Source organism: Brachypodium distachyon, chromosome 3, assembly GCF_000005505.3.
Source record: "Brachypodium distachyon strain Bd21 chromosome 3, Brachypodium_distachyon_v3.0, whole genome shotgun sequence".
Taxonomy (NCBI): Eukaryota; Viridiplantae; Streptophyta; class Magnoliopsida; order Poales; family Poaceae; genus Brachypodium; species Brachypodium distachyon.
In genome coordinates this window covers 7,595,361-7,618,272 of record NC_016133.3, presented here as the reverse complement: position 1 = coordinate 7,618,272, position 22,912 = coordinate 7,595,361, and the positions used below count along the sequence as shown (strand labels likewise).

Here is a 22,912-nt window from a genome sequence, read left to right as displayed (position 1 = left end):
CAGCGGACGGGCGGAACTGGAACTGCGGCGGCAAAGGAAGATCTATGCGGCGGCAGGTTCGGGGGTGGAAGTCGCAGGTGAGATGGGTGGTTCCGGCGGCGATTCGGGGTGGAAGTCGTCGATTCGGGGGCGGAAGTCGGTGATTCGGGGCAAATAGGGTTTGTTTTTGGGGTTATGCCGCTGGCAGTGCTGGCCGCGTGGTTTTGCGCCCCAGTCGGCGCCCTCGCTCACCCCCCCCCCCCCAGGTTGGGTTCGGCCTGAGGGCGCCGGCTAACTTTCTGGGCCGCGCCGGATGAAAAAACAAAGTGGAGAGGCCGGCTGGGTCGGATTTTAGGCGCCGGCGCCCCCCAAACCCATTTAGGGGGCCTTTAGGGGGGACGGCTGAGTTGCCAGCATGCATGGGTGGCACCGCGCCACCGTAGTTCCCTGGGCGCCGAGTTCGCTAGCGTCGGTATCACTGGTGTCAGCAGCAGCAGCTCGCTGGCCGCCGATTTCGCTTGCATCGGCAGAGGCAGGAGGTGGATTTTGCCATGGAGGAAGGCGGCATAGACTCATCTCCTCCGATGTCGGCAGCCTTGTGCGGCTGTGTCGGCACGGCGGCAACGATTACCTCCGTGCAGATATGAACGAACAGGAGTTAGGTTTTTCCTAGTTATTAAGACAAGATGGGGTTATTTGCAAAATAGACTTATGTTGCTGGCCAGGAACCCAGCGCGTGATTTTTCACCCTCCATCAACGATCGGACGCTCCAGGATGCAAGTTGGCAGATAAGCACTTTATCTGTACATATAAAAACACGTCTCATAGCTACACTGCCTACAGAAGTCTAGCCGCTACTGTTGCCTAAACATGCTGTTGCATCTGATTGGCTGGTTAAATCTGGGACTCGTCAATCCTGCTCTTGATCAGCTGGAAAGCCGGGATCACCCAGGCTCCGCAGCCGCACTGCATCCCTGCCCAGTTGAACGATCCCAGCCGGGTTTTGCATCCCATGCACCAAAGCTTGTTCAAAATGTACCCCTCTTCCACTGCAAGACAACATGCGTTAGAGTCCAACATATCAGATATGTTCATATCAAATACACTGAACCAAGAAAGAAAGAAGCAAAGCAGATAAAGAACTAACCAGCTTGCATCCACTTCATGGGCTCCACAAAGATGCACCTGGTACATTCAGGCTCCTTCTCGTCCACATGGTAGCTGTTGTGCCTTGAGAAGGATCTCTCGCCTAGGCCTACTTCGTGCGTAACAACATACTCTTGTGTTGCTACCATCCTTCGACATTTTTTGCAGCGGTAAATAACACCTGCGTTAGCAGCTTGCTCTTCTGGGTTAACATCAGCTTCCATGACTATGTCCTGACCATTCTCTGCAAGCTTTTGATCAACCAACGATCTCGTCTCAGGATTAGCTTGATTTTCTGGGTTACTGCCAGCTTCTACACAAGGGCCTAGGCGTATTTCCCCAAACTTTTGATTAATTTCCAACCTTGCCTCAAGATCAGCTTGCTCTTCTGAGATAATGTCAGTTTCCACAGCAGTATCTAAGCACATTTCCGCAAACTTTTGATTAACCTCTGATCCTAGGACCTCAACAGCTTGCTTTCCTGGGATAATGTCAGCTTCAACAGCATTGTCTGGTCCTGATTTCTGTTCAACGCCAAATCCTGGTGCCTGATTCGTTTCCATCTGCTTTACACTACATAATATTAGCCGTGAGAAATTTACATGCAGGCAGGCTACAACCCAACAACACACAACATAAATTAGCATACCGCATTGTTGGTGAAGCCTCCACAAGGATACTTAAAAACTAATTGGATTCAGCTCAACACTGCAGAGTTAACAGGCAACCCACAAGGATACTTAAAACTAATTGGATTCAGCTCAATACTGCAGAGTTAACAGGCAACCCGTAAGAAGTCACATCTAGTGCTGGTAGACACAGCAACAAATATGGAAACATAGATGCCCGGCAAATTGCTTATTAAACAGACAAGAGCTTTCTATAAATGCATGTATCAGCTTATATGTTTGTCATATGTACATTAAGATATGTAAATCTGTCAGCTGTTCATCAGCCTATCAATAAGGGCATCAAAATACGGGAAAATGCATTTTCTGTAAACAACTCCTAGCTAACAGGACTATGTTTTAGGATTTGAGTGAAAACAATCATTGCATTGTGCGTACTGCCCACTAACAGAAACAGTGGCTACAATTAACAATCTAAAAAAATTTAACAAATCAATCCAATAACACCCTTTCAGCCAACTCTTTTGTCATGTAATAAAGTTTATTGATCTGGCAATACCAAAACAAAATATATGGTATATTGACTAGGGGTGGCGACTGGTACAGGAGACTGCAGGGGGCTATCCCCTATCCCCCAGCCGCCAACAAGTCCTCGCCAGAGGGCCATGGGAAAACTAACAGAGCAGAACACACGTGCCCCCGATATCCATCCTACCACAAACTAATATCCAGAAGGGTCAGAATAACCAATTCCTCTGTCCCCAGCATTGGTTCGTACCCCAAACAATCTCAACATTCTGATCAGGGCAGATGTGAAAGGCGATCATTTCCACAACAGCCCCTGGTGTTGTAGGTTTGATTTCTGTAAATCTATCACAAGCTACAGTACTTGATAGTAATGCTAATGCAGGGTGTTGTGGTTTACAAAAGGATAGGTTTGGCAGGATTGTATAGCACTGTAGTTCACTACAATATTCGAGATTGGGTAGTCAGTTCACCAAGAAGGAATCCACATAATACTTTTTCTACAATTGTGTTGTCTTTATTACAAAAAAAATGCACTGTTGCACACATTAATAAGGAAACAAAGAAACGCCGGTTGGCTCATTCCGGCAGAGCAGTAAACTTCCTACCAGATTGAGTTTATTCCATAGGACAATCATGTCACAATCAAAGAAATAAATGAAAATGTAACCCGAAATCATTGCACAGATGTGGCACAGGGTTTCAGGTCGGGATTCTTCCCAGAGGGAGACTAGAATAACTTGTAACACAATCAGTTCAAAAAAAATCTCGAGCTATTTGCTGTAAATAAAAAGCTCGAGTTATTTTCTCTTAAAAAAAAGCTCGAGCTACCGGCCAAAAGGTGAACAATACATGTTCAATGATTCACCTCACATCTAGGCTCCATTGCCAATCCTACCATCTACGACGCCGCAGTGCAGGAAAATCGCGAAACTGGAAACAAGACCCCAATCGCGTCGCCAGTCGCCGAGTGCAAGCCGGCAAAAGCTCGCGCAAAACCCTAGGACTGGGTAACTCGGGAAAGTTCAGGGAGGCGAAGCGAGCGCGTGGAATTCAAGCCTCACCTTGGATGATGATGGACGAAGTTGCTTCCTGTGGCTCCGCCTAGCGTTTCGCTCGTCTCGCCGCCGCCGTGGCCGCCCAGAGGGACAGGGGTTTTCGTTTTCTCTAGGGGAGGGGGCTTCCGGTCGAAGAGGAGGCAGACCGCTGCCCGTTCCGTTCGCGGGCCAAGCGTGTCAGAGCAGATGCGACAAAAAGCGCCACTCTTTTAGGCCCTAAGTCGTTTCGTATTGGGCTTGAAAGTGAAACTGGTTGGGTTCCAGCCCAACTCGTACGAAGGAATTCCTTACAAGGATGCCAGTTTCGTTAGTACTCCATACAAATTGGTCCTTACCTGCCGAGTTTTCTTTGGAAACAGTAAAACACTGTGATGTACTTCCTCAGTCCTGAATTATGAATTAACTCCCGTGAATTTGTATAGATTCCTATACAATTGGGAAGGAAGTACTGTGATATCAAAACACTAGTAGTATCTAGTCCGTATCTGCCAGATAGAAATAGTTAAACCTAACACTGATACTAGATGTACTTTGTTAAGTTCTGACATCTAGTACCCTAAACGGCTAAACCCTAAATAGATATTAAGTTCCCTAAGTTCTGTCAATGCAATCTTGAGCTTACACCTGACTAGTATCATGGAATAACCAATGACTGTGTGTATCGATCGATGCAGAGGCCGATGGAAGCCCTCCCTTTTGAAAAAAAATCAGTGGAATAACCGAGCATGCTTTCTTCTTCAGTTTGCTGTAACTGCTGTTACTCTCTTGCTATTTCTAGAACATTCAAGTTATGGCGCCTAAACTAACTGTGTCGCAATAGTTGATAGTGACCCTTGCTCTGTTAAATGTAGGCTCTGCCTTTTGCTATCCACCGAACAATTGTGAGCACCTGAGTCAAAATATGCCTTTATATATTTTTTAACCTTGGGCAGTTAAAATTGTGAGCACCTGAGTCATGCCTTTTAGGTATTTTGTTAGCCTTGGGCAGTTAAAACTGTGCACCTGAGTCAAAACATCCCTTATATTTCACAAACACATATCCTTTGATAAATCTCTTGATACATGTTCTGTTGTTGAAGCTGGGGAATTCATTTGAAGTTTTTTTTTCCCATTGTACATTTCTGGCCTAGCTTCTAAGGTCAAGAAAGATTAATTAGACTGGTTAACTCTGGCCACGAGAAGATTAGTGAAATATGGTGTCCCTCTAGCTAAACTGTCTGCGTTGTTGGTATCCTTCTCTGCATACTTTGGTCATGAAGGAATGGGAGAAAAAGAAAGTTTTGGCACCCCTTGGACACCAGTAATTTTTTTATCAGATCCATCAGTATTTTGCATGCATTTCCGACACGAAATGCAAAGAGAAACGTGCACCTTTTCTTTTGTGAGTAAAAAAAAAAGAAAAGAAGGAATAAAAAAAGATGGCTGTTTTGAATCATTTGTGCAGCCTGCTGATGGAAGCACATATCTTGATTCTTCTGTCACACACTAAGTCTGAAACTGTTTCTCTCGCCCATCTTCAGGCTCGCCTTAAATTCATTGGTACCACCTTGCATTTCAAACTGTCCAGATTGACCAAATACCGCATAGAATGTACTCCATCCGTTCCATAATTCTTGTCGAAATATTACATGTATCTAGACACTTTTTAGAAATAGATACATCCATTTTTGAGCAAATTTGAGACAAGAATTATGCAACGGAGGAAGCAACTCATTTCGAACTGTCCAGATTGACCAAATACCGCATAGAATGGAACTACATTCTTCAGCTGGGCAGATTGCATCATCCAATAAGTCCTGACACCAGGTGAGTGGATGTTATATTGGCACTTTGATGTATACATTTCTTTGAAAGCCTGCCAAAACATAAAAATAAAGATACATTTTACCAAAACATGAAAAACAGTTTCATCATCAGCACCACACTCAGGGCAAGTACTTTTAGTGTCCATATGCCTACAGAAATTAGCACGCACAGCCATGAAATGATTAATAATTCTCCACCAAAAGCATTAACTCAGGGACGTTTTAAACCTCCACAATTTCTTCCGCATTGGATTATCATCACAAGATGACATTTCCTTGTTAGCTTTATAGTTTGCCTCCAGGCGTGACTGTAAGGCGAGCTGATTTGACCGTATACAGGCCATGTAGTTCCGGACTCCATGCCCAAGTGCCCTCTTCTAATTTTCCCAAAAGGATTTTAGAATGGCTGTTGCATCTGCTGTTAGAAAGTTTTGTTGTAACACATGTTCGTCCCAATTACTTCGAGCAGGGGATAAGAGCTCCCGAACCATAACAGCAGTGGCATCCGTTTTCCTATAAACTAGATGATGCCCCGCGCGTTGCAGCGGAACCGTTTTAAAACAAATGCACAGATAGATGATTAAAATTAACTAAAACCAATGAGAGAAAAAACGAAGTGTGAGCCTAATTTAACAATTATGGATATCTGAATTTAACAATTAGCAATCTACAGTGTGAGCCTTTCCCATAATTTTTATTAAATGAACAGTTAGCAATTCATCGATTGTTGATTGAACAAACTACTAAAGGGAATTCTAATCCCATCGATATCAAAACTTTACAGTTTTAGGGAACTTATGAAGAAATTAATAGAATACCTGACAATAAAATACCACCATGAAAATTGGCGTCATTCCATTATGAACCATCCCACAATCTGCATGAGAATTCCAATTACTTGAGATTGAAATTCCAATCACTTAAGAGACGGAGAGATATTCCCAATCCCCAATATTTGTATAAGAAATTCCAAATACTTGAGAGAGATCTTGAGCAACAAATTGGTCCCGTCCATTATGAGCAATCTCCAGGTGAAATTCCAATTACTTGAGAGAGAGAGAGAGAGAGGGAGAGCCCCAATTTCCAATCTGCATTGAGGAATAAATAGGTCATATCCATCTGCAAGGGAAATTCCAGTTAGTTGAGAGAGAGAGACAGAGAGGGGGGGGGGGGGGGTGGAGGGAGGGAGAACAACAACAGTAGGCCAAATCCATAACGATGAAGTAGGATAGCAGTGGATGGATGAGGGGCTCGGCCATGAGCTTGAGGAAGAGCTGACGCTGCCGGAAGCACCAGAGGGAGATGGAAGGGCGTTGGATGTGGGACGGTTTTTGCAGCATTAGTAGCTGCATTTGTGGTCGGGAGAGGATTGGTTGCAGAGGCCGAGCAGCAACTGGAGGGGCGAGCGTCAGAGCGAACTGGCCAGAGCGATGCACAGGGGGGCGTCGGGCAAGCGAAGCGCTAGGCCATGGGAATCGGGATATATTTTTTCCCCTGATTGTACAAGACGCAGCAGTTTCTGGTGGTCTGGAAAGTTTGCCTAGATTCTTTGGGCTTTGGCTTCCAGGGGCGCTGGCGAAGCCTGGCTCGTGGGAAGGCACTGTGCGATATCGCGGGCGGAACAACTTCCTGGAAAACAGGTGACGTGGGTGTTTGAGAGGCCAGGAAAATAGGGTAGTGGTGATCCCCTATTTAGGTATAGAAGATGACGTGGGTAGGCTGCATGTGCAGCTTGCTAAAAAGGGTAGTGGTGATCCCCTATCGCGGGCGGAACAACTTCTCTACACCACAAGGACGTGGCAGATAATGGCAAGGTTTGACCCTAGAGAGAAACTAGGCCGCAGACATATAAAGTTTTTCTTAAGTATACTATCGATTTCCTCAATGGACAGTTATTTAACTGGAGACTCCTACGGACTGGGACAGTTTAAAAAAATGGAGGGAGCATATGCAAGCTCCAAAAGGAGCACAATTCCATTGCAACAAAAATGATGCAAGCCCATAAAAAGAAATGGACAACATCCTTCTTTTTTTTCCTTCTATACACCTGAGGAATTATGTCCTAAAGGCTAAATGACATCATCCAGGGACCACATACAAAAACTGGTTCCATAGTGTAGTGGCTAGCACCCCAGACTTTGAATCTGGTAACCTGGGTTCGAATCCCGGTGGGACCTTCATTTTTGTATTATAATTATTATTATTGACCATAGATAAGTATTTATGATTTGCATTTCAAATCAAAAGGATTAACGTGCCAAGATCGGAACAAGAAAAGACTACGGAAGTGAGAAAAAAAATATTGCATTGTTAATTTGCTCGGACTTTCAGGGCACATTTATGGCCAAAATTAGCCTCACGCCATATATCCGGAAACATAGCTAGACTTTCTGCATTCTTGACCCACCACATCAAGAAATGGTATGGTGGGAAGGCATTGCAACATAAACATTAAACTTGTTTGCTCCGATGGTTATTCTCCACGAAAAAAATAGTTAGTATAACCAATGCTTTCTTGAGCTATGGATTACCAATAATGTTACAGGTATTAACAGTCAAACATAATCAAACTCGGTTCCACGCCTTGTGCAAATACTGTTGTATGCTTATCAGTTATGGCCTACGAAAGGAACAAATCCACCATTGGAAGCTGGAAGGTATACAGGAACTACTGAATATTGCACGCTCATTAACAACACAAACGGAAACTTGAATATTGAGCACAGGTTATCAGGCATGTGAGTTTGAGTTCAGCATTAAGAAGAGACAACCACTCGAAGGCACCTAAATTCACACTGAAGGAGTCGGTACAAAAAAAAACCTGATAACTCTTGACAGATAAATGATATTAGCTAGATATTCAGCCTGGTTGGGCAAAGAATTTTAAGACTAAGAAACCATATCATAATTAATTGTGTAGACAAATTCGGAAACAGGATCTAAGTGAACAAGGATTAAATAGGATAATGGGTTGGAAATTTAGCAGTAAACCAAACAGGGCGTACAAAATCTCACGTATGTAGCCAGTAATCATACTACTCCCTTCGTCCAACAAAAGATGTCTAAAGTTTGTCAAAATTTGGATGTATCTAGATGTGACTTAGTGTATAGATGCATTCAAATTTAGTCAAAGTTGAGACATCCTTTGTTGGACGGAGGAAGTACTACCAAACCAAAACCATCCTCCTAACAGAAATATGGGAATGCCCATAAGGCCATAACTGAACGGTGGGAACGTCTCCATTTGGGACATCTAAATCAAACGCATTACTATAAATTACAGAGCATGTGGATGGCTGGGCGAAGTAAAAATACCTATAAGCATGGCACACGCATACTGTAGCACAAATAAAAGCTTCGCCGTTCAACATATGTTTACCAACCGCGCTCTCAAAAATTTGCAGCTCTAAGCACGATAGTCCGTCCAGGCAATGAGGCGACCCTGGTCGCGCAATATATCGATCCTGCAAAACATAACAAACCGTACCAAACCTCGACCTCAAGGCCTCAAGGGAGAAGGGGTCGAATACGGCGGGGACGAGGCCGTCTATGACCCCATCGGCGGAGAGATCTACAGTTGAGGACAAACATTGGTCACCGCCGAGCTCTGCCCCCACGGCGCCGTTAGAAGGTGCGGAGAGAGGAGGCGTAAAGACGGAGAGGCTTGCCTGGAGACGCCATAAATGGTCAAGGGTGGGAGAAAGACGAGGCCATTGTGCGGATTAGGGTTGGAGGCGGGCCAGTGGCGTCGAAGGCGAGATGGCCAGATGGGGAAATAGGGGGGAAGAAGAGGAAGCAGCAACGAGCGGCAGCGGGGAATAAATTTTCTTTCTCTTTTCACAGAAAGCGGAAATTTTCTCTTTATTTTTATTTTTCTTCGCCGTCCAACATACTTCTATTTTAATTAAGGTAAAAAAAACATACTCCGTACTTCTATTTTATCTCTTTTCTCTTATGTTCAGTTTTAATACTCCCTCCGATCAACAATTAATATGCCTAAAAATTATGATATTATTAATTGTCGAAATATTACATATATCTAGACGTTTTTTAGCCCAGGCAAATTTGAGAGAATTAATCTGTACCTAATAATAAAAGCAGTAGTGTTTTTGTCATTCATTTCGTCCGTCAGGCGATCTTGCATTTTGGTACTTATTTTTCTTTGAAATCAACACGCAGTCCAATTTGAGGACGAAACTGGGCTTTTCTGCAAATTCGGGTCTTTTCGCAAATCTCCCGTACCTCCCCCCCCTCCTCCTCTGTCGTTGCCTGCCCTTCACTACGTTTGCCCGTCTTCGCCACGACTTGAGGCACGACCGCTGACAGGCCGCTCTCAGGGTGTGCGTTCCGTTTTTCGGTTCGGTTCGGTTCGGTTCAGTTAATACGGTTATTCAGTTAATACGGTTTGTATACTTCGGTTAATATGGTTACGTATAAAATATGGTTTGGTTTCGGTTTTAACCATTCGGTTTCGGTAATAACCAAAATAACCAAAGTTGAATGCATCTGTACACTAAGTCATGTCTGGATACATCCAAATTTTGGTAAATTTGAGACATCTTTTGTTAAACGGAGGGAGTATGATAAACTAGCATCTCGGGTGCCAATACAACTAGAGATGCAAATGGGATCCACAAAAGACTTACTTCTAGTTCAATTCTTAAACCTCCAATTCAAATTGTGATTACTTCCTCCATCCAACAAAGGATGTCTCAACCTTGAGTAAATTTAAATGTATACTAAGTCATGTCTAAATACATCTAAATTTTAGCAAACTTGAGACATCTTTTGTTGGACGGAGAGGTACAAGATATTTGAAAACTGAACTAGAACTGGCCCGTTCCAGAAATCCCGTTTACATCCGTAAATAAAAAGATGTTAGCTCCTTCTATGTGTCTATTGTTATAGTGTTATTGTAGTTACAACAATTTTTATATTTTTGGGGGAAAGTTACAACAATGTTGTCCTCCAAATTATATAGACACAGAATGCAAAGTTTCTATCTCAACTCCTAAACGTACTTTATCAAACTACAGGTTTGTACAATATATTCGATACAAACTAAGACGGAACTTGAGAATAAATTGTCAAACTTGAGTTTATCATTTTCCTTTGCTTAGCGGCATTGGGCAACAAGCCAACAAGACCTAGAAGAGTCTCGCTGGTTCGGACGATCTATCTCGCGGCTTCTGTTTTTCTGGAGACTGTTTACCTTTCCGCAGAAGCAGAACGCAGAATGTGGCGGACAGCGGCAGGCGGCATCCCGAATGCCCAGCCCACGCGTGCAGATGGGCACGGCCTCTCAGGTGAGGTGCCTTCGTGTCTCCTCCACGGCATACCCTATGCTAAGCACGTGTCAGCATGCCTCCACACGTGTCACCCTGTCAGATTCCGTCTGCCGCGTCAACCTCGAACCGATCCGAAACGAGCCGCTTATCTGCGACAATTTAAGCGTGCGCCGCAGTGGTCGTCTCCCGATCAAGAAGAACAGGCACAGCCACTCACAGTCGATCACTGCTACACCATTGATCATATACTCTGGTAACCAACCAGCAGCTCGAGCTTTCCAGGCTCCACGCCCCTCGCCTGCAACAATGGCGTCGCAGCAGCAGAGCCGCAAGGATGCCACGTCGAAGCAAGAGCAGCAGGAAGGCCGCGGCCAAGCGGCTGCCAGCTTGGGGGAGATCGGGAAGTTCCGCGCCGAGGCGCAGCAGAACTCGGCGGACTCCATCCGCGCCGCGCAGGAGCGGTACGGCAAGGCTAACCAGGCGGCGCACGGGGAGCAGGGAGCCAAGGGGACGCCCGCGGCGGCGGTGACCGTGACCCAAGCGCCCGGCGCCACGGTGATCGCGGTTCAGGAGACGAGCCCGGGTGCCGCTGCGCAGCACGGGCACGGCAACAAGGCTGCTGCTGCTGCGGCTGGTCAGCATCAGCACGCGCCGGCAGGCGCCACGATGGCTTCGTCTCGTGGCGCCGCAGCCGGTGGTGGTGGTGGTGGTGAGAAGCAGCACGCCACGAAGCTGCAGGAGGAGAGCCGCCGCCAAGGCCATGAGGAGATCGCGAGGCGCCACGGCGAGGAGAAGAAGGATTATTCGGCATCTCGGGGTGCTGATCAGAAGCAGCAGCACGGCACGAAGCAGGAGAGCCACCAGCACCAAGGACGTGGCCACGGGGAGACAGGGAGGCACGGCCACGGGGAGACAGGGAGGCACGGCCACGGCGTCGGCGAGGAGCACAAGGCCGCCCGCGCCGCTGAGGGCGGCCTGCACGACAAGGCAAGCAAAGACACGACATCCGGGCGCGGCGCGAAGGACGCGCTCGGCTCCGCCGGAGACTACGCCGCGGCCAAGGGTGCCGGAGCCAAGGACACGGCCGCGCACGGCGCCCAGGCCACGGCGGACACCACCAAGGAGGCCACGGCAACAGCTGCGGACTACGCCAAACAAGCCGCAACGAAGGCGAAAGAGGTCACGCTCACCGCGGGCGAGACGGCTGCGGAGTACGCCAAGACGGCGGCCGAGAAGGCCAAGGAAGCCGCGCTGGCGGCCGGCAAGACGACGGCCGAGTACACGCAGCAGGCGGCGGTGAAAGGCAAGGACGTGACCGTGAGCACGGGCCAGACGGCCGCGGAGTACACCAAGACGGCGGCCGAGAAAGCCAAGGAAGCCGCGCTGGCGGCGGGCAGGACGACGGCCGGGTACACGCAGCAGGCGGCGGTGAAGGCCAAGGACGCGACGCTGTCCACGAGCGCGCAGGTGGCGCAGAAGACCAAGGAGGTCACGGCGGACACCGCGCAGAAGGTGTCGGAGTACGCCAGGGAGAAGGCCGAGCAAGGGCGGGCCGCGGCGGCCCAGGCCGAGGAGAAGGCCAAGGAGGCCAAGGCCCGCGCCGCCGACCAGGCGGAGGAGCCCAAAGGCTACGACGACAGGAGCAACGCGCAGGGCGGCATGAAGGGCTCGGCTGCACAGACGGCGGACAAGACCAAGGACGCAGCCGGGGACATGGGGAACAAGGCCGGCGGCATGGCTTCCCAGGCCGTGGACAAGGCGAAGGACGCCACGGGGGCCGTGGCGCAGAAGGCCAGTGACACGGCTGCGTACATCAGGGACACGGCCATGGAAGCGACGGGAGGCGTCGTGCAGAAGTCCAAGGAGGTCGCCTCGCAGACGCAGCAGAAGGCAGGGGAAGCGAAGAACAGGGTGGCGGACTCCGGCAAGAATACCACTGGCGGCGGCGGCGGCGGCACGAGGGCGATGGCTAAGGTACTTACTTGCTCAAGCTTGTTTATTTAAAGTGTGATGTGTAGATAAGTTGATGGAGATCAGTTGTAAATGCGTGCAGGGTGAAGGAGCCGAAGGAGAAGAGGACACGACGATAGTGGGCGACGTCCTGGAGGCGGTGGGCGCGACCGTGTATGGGATAGCGCAGCACACCAAGGGGATCGTCGCCGGCGAAGAGGAGCTCATCCCCGGCCAAGGAGAGGCGGCGGAGAAGGTGGTCGGAGGAGCGAAGGAAGGCAGGGAGTACAAGCCTGAGTGAGCGGGCTGGTCTGACACGTTGCAAGTCTCCGAGCGTTGGGGAGTTTTGGGTGGTCCTGCATTTCGATCCTTTGCTTTAGCTAGACACGTTATAAAGGTGTCCTACTTAAGTACCCATGGAGTGTTTTCAGATCGCTAGAATAATAATGTCCGTGTATGATGTTTCTCTATGTACCTAAAGACTAGGTTGTGGTGCCTGATGATGAAGGTACGTGCTAGGAATGAGATGGTGGTGTACATACTAAAGTTGTGCTATGTGTTTGTGTTTAGCTCTGTCGAATAATGTTTGTACATGATCTTTCTGCCAGTGATGAAACTGTGCTGTGATGTGAAACTGTGCTGTGATGTTTCAAAATATTACATATATGTACGATTCATATTAATTGAATATTAATTGCCAAAATATTATATCTAAAATATGTACGATATTACATGATCTTTCTGCTAGCGATGAAACTGTGCTGTGTGAAGGTATGCTATTCCTAGCGATGAAACTGTGCTGTATGAAGGTATGCTATTCCTCCGATAATCTCCAACTTCGACTTGTCAATTTTATTTCTCATGAAAATAGCAAGTTAACTCGAAGAATTTATCAAACAACTAGTCAATTTGTTAGAACTTGCTTAGTAGTGAATTGGGAACGAGAAGAAAAAAAAAATATTAGTATCCTCCATTCATATTAATTGTCAAAATATTAGTATTAATATTAGTATTAATTGTCAAAATATTACATGTATCTAAAAGGATATTTTTTATTCCTCCAATTCATATTAATTGTCAAAATATTACATGTATCTAAAAAGATACTTTTAAGTATAGACATCCATATTTGGACACATACATATTTAGGAAAGAGCAGTAAAAAAAAAAAGCTCTCCTGTCTTTTCCCTTTTATGCTCGGCCAATTTTTTCGTTTCCTTTTGATTCTTCTCGAGCTAGGTTTCATGTTCCAGTAAATCTGTAAACTAGCAGTTCGGTAACATATATACTTCTTCCTCATCTAACAAAAATGTCTCATGTTTGTCGATATTTAGATGTATCTAGACATGACTTAACGTATAGATGTATTTAAATTTAGTCAAAGTTGAGACATCATTTGTAGAACAGAAAAGGTACAACTATGCAGGTCTGTCTCACTTTAGTAAATGGGGTATTTTTCAATCCGGAGCAACTACTCCCTCCGTTACATAATTCTTGTCGAAATAGTACATGTATCAACGCTTTCAGAAGCAGATACATTCATTTTTAGACAAATTTGAGACAAAAACTATAAAACGGATAAAGTATTTTTTTAAAGAAAGGTTTACCCCTCCGATTTCCATTGAGTCTGCAAGATTCGAGGTTAAGATCTCTATCTACGACTCACTGTAGGAGATAAATATTTGCTGAGGCGCACGCTAACAGAAGCAAAACTGCTTGGAGAACACTCCACGTCTTCAGTAAAAGGCCTAAACCTTATTCGTCTTCTGTCCAACAAAAGATGTCTCAAGTTTGTCAAAATTTAAATGTATTTAAATATGACTTAGTGTATAGATGCATTCAAACTTAATCAAAGTTGAGACATTTTTTGTTAGACGGAGAAAATAGCAAAAACCCTTTTCTTTAGAAGCAACGATCAAACTCTAATCTTTTTCTAGAGGAACCAGGAAGCTAGGCTTTCTTTCAAGAAAAAAAGGAAGCTAGGCAGGTACTTTTCGATGCCGACAATGGGCTCTGCTACTCGTCTTCGTGAATGGCTCGCCGCCGAGCCCACCATATCGCCAAAAGTGTGCTAAGCTTCAGAGTTGCAGTCCAGCGTGTCAGGCGTTTCGGCCCAACAAGCAACTGCAAGTCCCAGCCCACAAGACATAAGTCGGGTCATAATTTGCTTGCTTCCAAGTTTTAGACTTACCGAACCGAGTTCAACTCTCAAGAATATATACGTATCCCGACTACAAAACGAAAAGAGTACAGACTGCACGTACTAGTACGGTTTTGCTTGGCAAATGGAAGGTTATTTAGCGAGATCGAGGAGCGATATTAATTTCGTCCTAGCTTTGATTTGTCGGAGACGCCGTACGTCGCGCAGTACAAACCCTCCACCATACCCGACCCCGAGGTTAAGTTGACTCATGGTCTGTACGTACGCTAGTTACCTGACTGACTGGGCTGACAGTGACAGGCTGCTGCTTCGATCCGGGGTCAAGGCTTGGGTCGCGCACCGTTGCAGATCTCTAGACACAACACATGGACAGGATGCGCTATCTTTGCCTTCCTCAAGCCGCTGACGCTGAAGAGAAATGCCGTTGATCACATCACTAGCTGATTTAGAGGTGTGAATGGAAGGCCGGCAGATCAGATCAGCGTCGTGTCAATGGGTTCTCACCAAATATTTCCCTTCCGTTTGGGAGCCAAACGTGCGGATGCCACGGATCACACCACAAGCTGGTGGCCCCTCTATGGCCTACCTAGCAGTGCGTGTTCGTTCCTCCTACGTACTACTCTGCCAGGTTTGACAATACATTTTCATAGGTTCGGTCTCAAATCAAAGAGATGAGTGTACTCGTGCACGTGAGTGTTTTCGTCCGTACCGTGGACTCACATAAGCAGTGCTTTGTGAGGGTCGCACCTTCGTGCGCATCCGCGGTAAGCCGGTAATATGATGTTTAGCAAAAAAAAAATCGGTGTTTTAGTTTGTAGGATTGAAACCCCTAGTAACTTTTTCTAAGGGATCGATCGTACTAGTACATTATATATATATGAAAAATCGTCCATTCAGATCTTCTGCAGAAAAATGTTTTTTCTGTATTGCAATTAAACAGAAATTACCTAAAATGTGGTAGAAGATTGAAAAACACGATCATACGTGCATTTTACAGGGGATAAAAGTATGGTTACTCTTTGTACTGGAACTAGTGGAGTAACTTTTGTATACTTTGTGTATGGTGCACATGTGGTCATCTTTTTGCCCCGCTTTTTTACATGCGCACTTATCTGCACAAATTCTAGGAGTACCCTGATTTTTCGGAGATCCGAACCAGTTTCATATGGTCATTGGTGCGTAGGCTCATTTACCCACACGTGACACACTGATTTGTGCAAATTTGACCAGGTCTGGATGGCCTCCAACACTCGAAGCACGTTGTTCCAGACCAGGAAGAAGATGCACATGGCCTTCTTTTGGTAAGCATGCCAAAGCAAACTTTGGTATTTTAGACAGATCCAAGTGTACAACCACTTCAGAGACCACGAACCATGTAAAGCTGTGGAGCAAACCCTTCTGCTGGAATCTGAACTTTGTTCTTTATATCTCTTCTTTGCTCCAACGGTTATTATTTCCACAGCGTTAAACGAATCTTCTGACCTGGATAATGTGCTCAGTAATAAACAGGCCGCCCCAACTCAGTATACAAATCACACTTGCAAACAAGCAGGGGTACGTTTGAAAACAAGTAGGGGTTCATGGGCTGCTAACAAGTGCTAGCTAACCACATGGCAGGGTATTGTAAAGAAATCCCACATGCCAGTTGATCAGTCTCAATCCCCACCTGTTTGCACTATTATGATTTATAAAATTCTCCATCCAGCAACAGTGCCATGTTCACTTATGCAGCGAGGAATAGTTTTTTTCTTTGGCAATATGCGAGTAGTTGTTTACAGGTAGAAACAAGCATGTGCGTATACGGAAATGTTCATAACACAGCTCATCATATGCTATATTCATACTGGCAGCAAAGATAAACAAAAAGCAAGCTTTTCCGTTTTATTAATAAAGTAATATATATGGTGCCATGGCATAATTCAACATCAACCTTTCATATTGGCAGCAACAGTTCAAATTGGCTAATATAGGCCAGCCCAACTTTCTCCTCAATCTCAAAACTTCATCAACACAAGATGCCATGCATGGCATAACTTTACAAAAGAAAGGATCCCGCATGACATTATAAACCTTTAAAGTTCTCCAATACCATTATACCATATCAATAACCTTTACACAGACCCATTTGTTTTGGATCATTCAGAACGATTTACATGAGAGATGAGACAAGACACCAAAGTGTGGGCTTAATGCTAGTTTCCGTGTAAGAATACACATCACGGAATCAGAAGCTACTCAAAAATACAATTGGTATCATATTTCCCAGAGGCAATGTTGGTAATCATGTGTTCATTACATTTTACATTTATAACGCCTGACAAAATTAACAAATCAAGCTTTTGATATCCCCTATTCCACCTTTGTACCCCACTTGCAATGAATTCAATCAAATGGAAAATATACATGTATGCAACATTGGAACTATATGGAAGAACTACTTTCCCTGCTCCAGTTCAGTGCACTATTTTCAGATGCTCTAGAAGTGCAACGGCAGAAGTGGCATGCTCACGAAGACTGGACAATAGGTTGATCCGCGAAAGGGCCATATAACCAACCCTTGGCGATATGACCATAAGCAGCCTCCGTCAAGTGAATACCGTCCCAGCTCCAATGGGTCGTTGGATCAGCACAAGCAGTAGCACCAGGCTCGCCACATTTGGCTGTGACATTGAAGTTGTAAGCGGCTTTGGCAACAGACCCAGGAGCCCCACAGCATGCCCTAGGTAGCTGCTTGTAAAATCCTGAAAGAAAAGCAGAAATTGTTAACCCTAATTGACTTGCATTAAAATCAAACTAAAACTGCTTGGAATGAATCAACATCAGACTTTCATCTATCAGCAATATTACAGGTACTTTCTGTTACAAGGTAACAACAAAATGGAAATTCTAGAGAATGAGTACATGCGATCTACATGACACGGACATGCCTCAAGAAAATGCAGTACAATCCTGTTTTCTTAACAAGAAAGATTTATTGCCAGCAAGTTAAGCAAGCAATGAGTGAAAACAAAAGTGGGTCGCCAAATAGGATGAGTCAACTAACTTAGCCATTTCTAGGAAAGAGGAAAGAAGTACAGTTAGGTAGCAAAGTTTTGTCTTATCTATGACACATCGTACTTTGCACACACCTTCTCCATTGTGAGATGCATATCTTAACAACATTGAGAGAAGTATACACACAAAAAAAAATTCAACACAGGAACATGCGTTTACAATTCATAGGGTGCATATGCCTTCTGAGTTAAGGCAGACAAGGATATTACTGTAGCTAGTAGAATGCATATGCCACATTGTGCAAGGACAGAAGGTAAAAATACGTTTGATCGAGACATAAAAACATGACGGAATTATATCCTCCAAAGAAACAGGGTTGAAATGGCCATAAATTTAAACTAGGTGGTAAGTGCTGTAAGTTCTGATGTGTAGTTTAACTGCCTGAATCAAAGAAAAAGTTGTGCTTAATAATTCAACTATCCTAGTTGTTAGCCCCACATGACCACTCAAGAAGACAACTCAAAATTGGGCAAGTCATGAAACAAAGGGAACTAATCAAAGTGATCGCTAGTACCCCTTTACAGACTAGATAAATGATCCTAATGAGCATGGTGTTAGTAACCTTGCTTGTAATATACTCTGCACATGAGTGAAGGTGCTCCCGATTTGATTTGATTTTTGAGACTGCATACTGTGCTGTGATTTTGTATACGTTATGCGCTACAGTACTACCGTAGAAGGCTAAGGCATCTCTGCCCAGATCTGAACTATCTAATTATTATTATATTGTGCTTGTGCCTTTCAAGGAGAATAGAGGTAACAGTTGACTTTACATTAGAGAAAATTAAGCACATGAAAACTAAGATCTGTCTAAGGCACATCAATACAAACTAAGCAACATAATTCTCAGAAATAAAAAGATCCATTTCCTATCTATTTTAATTCCTGTCTATTTTAACCAAGGATATGAACACATGCACACAACCAATTTGCAACTCACTCAATTATGATGCTTCCTGATCTAGCTATGGCACACATTCAAGAGTTCAAGAACTAACCAAACTTCTCAGGATGAAGCATGAACTGGACAACTGGTGTGTAGTAGTCGCCGTATATGATCCGCACATTGGGGTACTTGGGTCGGAGCTTCTCTAGTGCACTCTTCAGGTGTGCATTGTGCACCCATGAGAACGTGTTGTACTGACGGATGCACCCGCTTCGGGAGCCATACTCATGTGCTGGCATATCAAGCATGTTCAAGTACACGGGAAAGCACCCGGTGGGCATCACTCCTGGCACAATAAGATCCACAGCGCCCTCAGCGATCAATGCCTGCAGCACACATGAACAATTGTAGTTGGAAGCGCATTCGCCATGGCAATTGACAAATCGAAGACTCAAATAAACAAACAATACCTCCACACCATCAGAGATACCCTGGATGACATCCGGCATGAACTTGTAGGCCTCCGTAAGGCCCTTCCCAGCAAACAGAGGTGCATTGTAGTCGTTGCCACCAAACTCCCCAACAACAAACAGTGAGTTTGCATAGAACTCCTTGCATTCCTCTGCAAAAATATCAAAAGAATCACATACAACCCCCCAATTTTCGCATCACAATCCACGACCTTCCTAGCTGCTGTTCCAAAGGTGGAATTTTGACACTTACCCTTGGTGGAGTTGCAGAAGAAGGGCTTGAGATCGCGGAACCACTGGATTTGGGTCATGAGGGCGCCGGAGTTCCAGACGACAGCACCGAGCCCCCTAGCCTCGAAGTAGGGCGTGTCGAGCGCCGTGGCGCCGGTGATGGCAAAGTTGGCCCCGTGCGTCAAGTCCGAGCGATTGAGCTTGGACGGCGGCAGCAGCGGCAGCCCGAATTCTTGCGCTGCAGACAACCAAGGGCAGGAAACCCCATCAGGACCGAATCTCGGAGGAAGCCGAGAAAAGCAACAAAGCCAAATCGAACCCGGCACTCACCAAGGTGGTCGATGACGAGGCGGCCGTCGGAGCACCGGCCGGTGGGCTTGCCGAAGTAGGTCTGGCCGTAAGGCAGCCGCGCGGTGGCGAGGATCTCCGGGACGCCGTTCGCGATGAGGTTGCCGGCGTCGGCCAGCGAGTCCCCGAAGTTGAACAGTGCTCGGTACTTCCCCTTGGCCACCCCCTTGCCCGCGTCGGCGCTCCCGGCCGCCGCCGCAAGAACCAGCGCCAAAACGGCAAGAACCGCGCATCCGCCCATTTCTTCCCTTGGGGGTCTGCCTCCTTGGAAGGGAAGGGAGGAGACCGGGAGAGTAGAAGAAGACGAAGAAAGAGGAGGGCTGGTTGGGGGGAGCTAGTAAGGGGTAGCCATCGCGGTTCGGGTGGGGGGTTCTTGTAGGAGAGGGATGCGCTGCTGGCCGGGCAGGAGGGGGCTGGTGGCGGCTGCTGGTTAGTGCGGCGTTCCTTTCTTGGCTGGCTCCTCCTGCTGCTGGCGTCGCTGCTGCTGCTGCGTGTTGGTGGTTTTTGTTTGGATTAATTTAGTCGCTTGCGTTGCGGGCGTGGGCGTGGGAGTCGAGTTTATTGCGGAGGAAGAAGATGGAAGCGACCACGAAGCAGCTGGGCGAGGCGAGCTGTGGCTGTCTGATTCAACGGACAGCTATCGGGGACGAGAAAAAAGTGGCCTACACGGTTGGACTTTCAACCCTTTTTCGGCAGGTTTGGTACTTTGGTTTCGGGGCTCGAGAGTGACAAAACAAAAGTCACAAAACCAATTCGGTTGTTTCTGGTGGAAGCCGCGTCTACCAATATTGTGTTGCCGGAATTTGGTTCAGTAGTAGTCATAAAAGTTTGTTCGGTTCCTCTCCATTTCTAAGAATCCGAAACTCTCCTCCTGACTCCTTGATTCTGCATTTCGCTCCTGAATTCTGGAGTTGGCAATCTGTTTGGCCTTGGCTTGGACTCCTCATTTGCTAGTCGGGACGATTTGGCGCGGGTCCCTCTGTTGCAGAAACAGGAATTCCAGAGAGAAGAGCTCCCAACAGGTTGCAGATCATGGTAATTGAACACATATATTTTTCGATAATTATTGATAGCATCAGTTTAAAGTTTAAACTATGTACTGATTGTAATAAATTTAAAGGACGGATGAATAAACGTCACGGAGAAAAATGTGTTGTGTTAGGCATGAACTGGTCCCTTCTCTTTCTTCTTCCACTAACACCTTGAAAGTTACGGTGCAGATCGTGATGTTTTGCTTAACTCTGATAAAACGACCTCTGGCTTGGCTCAGAGGGATTCGATAAACAAAGGCCATATGGTTCCTGCCAAAATTTATCAAATTTTCAACACCGACAAAAAAACGAGACAATGTGCTAGTACTACCAACCATGAACCTTGCTCCTTCTCCGAAAGAAAAGAAAGAAAAGAAAAGCGAAAGAACATTAAACGAGTCAAATGCAAATTCGGTTGGTACGAAATTGCCGGTGAGTAACACTTTGCTATTGTCCGCCATGCACGATACCATAACATGATAACATGGCTCCTGAGTCGCCCATATCAGAAAACAAATCGATCCCCATGTTTGCTCGCTCCTAATCTAATCTCTTGCAGTAGTTGGTGAGAAGTCAGCAGCTAGCCGGCACCAAACCCTTCCAAAGCAAGTTGGTCTAACCATAAAAAAAATTGCGTAAGGAAGTGGTTTCCTCTCCAACCATTGTTGTCAAGTTGTTAGAGAAAAAAAGGGAAAATACAGGCTCCGATTCTTCTAATGGTACTAGCATGTGCAGCCTTTTCCCTTTTCTTTTTTCATGAAGAAGAGCACCCCAAAACCTAATGTGATAGCTGTGGTGTGGCCAAATGATTGAGGCATGAAATAAATGGTTTCTAAGAGATAAAGGAACGAATGCGGCAGATGATGAGATCTTGGTGGCAGCAAAACTTTTTGGGAATGAGGAGTACCCGGCTCTTGATTTATTCCCTTCTTCCCTTTTCCCTTTTGAACAGAAAAAAAGCTCTTTTACAACAATGATTGTACACACTTCAGGAGCAGAGGGTTCATAAATCTTAGCCTGCGATGACTAAAAATCATATTCATTACTCCCTCCGATCCATATTACTTGTCGAAATATTACATGTATGCAGACGCTTTTTAAATATAGATACATCCATATTTAAGCAAATTTGAGACAAGTAATATGGATTGGAGGGAGTACATGATATGCAAATTTATATCACCAACACTAGGCACTAGCTAGAGAAAGTGTTCTTCTACACATTCAGATGTGGATGAAAAAGATTAGGGGTTCCTTCCGCACGAGAACATATTCTACGCCTCCATAATTCTTCGCTTACATTTTTGGGGATCGCATTTGCTCAAAAATTTGCTTTCACATCGCATCGCATAATGTGTGGTCTATGAAGAAACACAATGTTCCGTGTTTCTTTTCTCAAGCATAATCCAAGACAGATGTGCATCTCAATAATGCCACGCCGCTTTGGTTTTGTAAGCTAGTTAGCTGTGGCTATCGTGGATTGTGTGTATGGGCGACGAATCAGGGGAGCTGGGATTTGACATAATTGGAGTACTACGTATGCTGCTTGCGTTTTTAGTTGTACACACCTCAGTCCAACTGCCGTCCACTACAATTAGCTCCACGTTTGCAGCACACATCGACAGGTTCAAGCATCTTTGGTTGTCACTTCACCACTCCGAGCACGACATTTTGCAAGATTCATTTCCCGTCGGCCAGCTCCCACATGTCATATATACCCAGGACCAGAAAGTGCAGAGGCAAAATGACTCCCAGGAGGCCAGAAGCACGCTCGCTGGTGTTAACAGTTAAATCGAATGAAAAAAAGGACTAAGTGCCAACAAATTCCATAAGGCTGTCTTTGTAAATTTTCATAAAGAACAAAACATTCGACAAAAAACAATCAAATGTCTTTTTTTTTATATGGGTCACAAACTGAATCATCTCTACACAAAATTTTATAAGCAGATAGTAGGCACTAAATTTATATGGGTAGATTGTTCCAGAATTTTTTTGGAGACCTTAAAATTTGGTTTTTGCACCAAGGAGCACATGATCCTGAGTGCAACTTGCATATAACAGAAATATACACTTGTTACCTATCAAAAGCGCAATGATGCCAATTTCATTCAAAAAATATTATTGCCATTTTACCAGGAAATGTGGCGAATTAAGAGTTGGACAAACAAGGCTTGAAGCATCAACAAATTTAGCGGCAGTTGACACCTCCCCACCTAGAAAGCACCTGAACAGGTGAGGGTCGCTGCCTCCCGTGAGTGAAGAGAGAAACAAACATTAAGTGCCGCAGCTTTCCAAGTCTTTAACTCAAACTGGTAACCATCTTGACTGGATAAAACAGACCCATGATGAG

At 45.6% G+C, this 22,912-nt stretch overlaps 3 protein-coding genes, 1 long non-coding RNA gene and 1 other non-coding gene across 11 annotated transcripts; 2 read left to right on the top strand and 3 right to left on the bottom strand.

The window, feature by feature from the left end:
• Positions 1-671: 671 nt before the first annotated feature.
• LOC100823783 (probable inactive dual specificity protein phosphatase-like At4g18593) lies at positions 672-3,503 on the bottom strand. Of its 6 annotated transcripts, none has more exons than XM_010235800.3 (4): positions 3,345-3,500; positions 1,776-1,893; positions 1,128-1,699; positions 672-1,029 (listed from the first exon to the last, which is right to left on the bottom strand). In XM_010235800.3, exons 2-4 carry the CDS (start codon positions 1,778-1,780, stop codon positions 875-877), a joined length of 732 nt encoding a protein of 243 aa, XP_010234102.1. In that variant the 5' UTR covers positions 1,781-1,893; positions 3,345-3,500; the 3' UTR covers positions 672-874. The 6 variants fall into 6 exon arrangements, with proteins under 6 accessions (XP_010234102.1, XP_010234103.1, XP_003572058.1 ...); XM_010235801.3 differs by having other exon boundaries at positions 1,128-1,689; XM_003572010.4 differs by having other exon boundaries at positions 1,776-1,834; positions 3,345-3,484.
• Positions 3,504-4,600: 1,097 nt separating this feature from the next.
• LOC100821413 lies at positions 4,601-8,972 on the bottom strand. 2 transcript variants are annotated; one of them, XR_731280.3, is made up of 3 exons: positions 8,459-8,972; positions 5,962-6,262; positions 4,601-5,193 (listed from the first exon to the last, which is right to left on the bottom strand). It is a non-coding gene; the product is annotated as an uncharacterized LOC100821413 (long non-coding RNA). The 2 variants fall into 2 exon arrangements; XR_138217.4 differs by having other exon boundaries at positions 5,962-6,231; positions 8,459-8,971.
• Positions 7,249-7,320, top strand: TRNAQ-UUG. Its single transcript has one exon. It is a non-coding gene; the product is annotated as a tRNA-Gln (tRNA).
• A 1,084-nt stretch (positions 8,973-10,056) lies between the features above and the next one.
• On the top strand, positions 10,057-13,049 carry LOC100835641 (embryonic protein DC-8). The gene is made up of 2 exons (XM_003571123.4): positions 10,057-12,405; positions 12,485-13,049. Exons 1-2 carry the CDS (start codon positions 10,411-10,413, stop codon positions 12,680-12,682), a joined length of 2,193 nt encoding a protein of 730 aa, XP_003571171.2. The 5' UTR covers positions 10,057-10,410; the 3' UTR covers positions 12,683-13,049.
• Positions 13,050-16,607: 3,558 nt separating this feature from the next.
• LOC100843674 (GDSL esterase/lipase At5g45910) lies at positions 16,608-20,071 on the bottom strand. The gene is made up of 5 exons (XM_003571993.4): positions 19,514-20,071; positions 19,206-19,421; positions 18,953-19,104; positions 18,595-18,868; positions 16,608-17,283 (listed from the first exon to the last, which is right to left on the bottom strand). The coding sequence occupies exons 1-5, from the start codon at positions 19,770-19,772 to the stop codon at positions 17,048-17,050; spliced, it is 1,137 nt and encodes a 378-aa protein (XP_003572041.1). The 5' UTR covers positions 19,773-20,071; the 3' UTR covers positions 16,608-17,047.
• Positions 20,072-22,912: the final 2,841 nt, after the last annotated feature.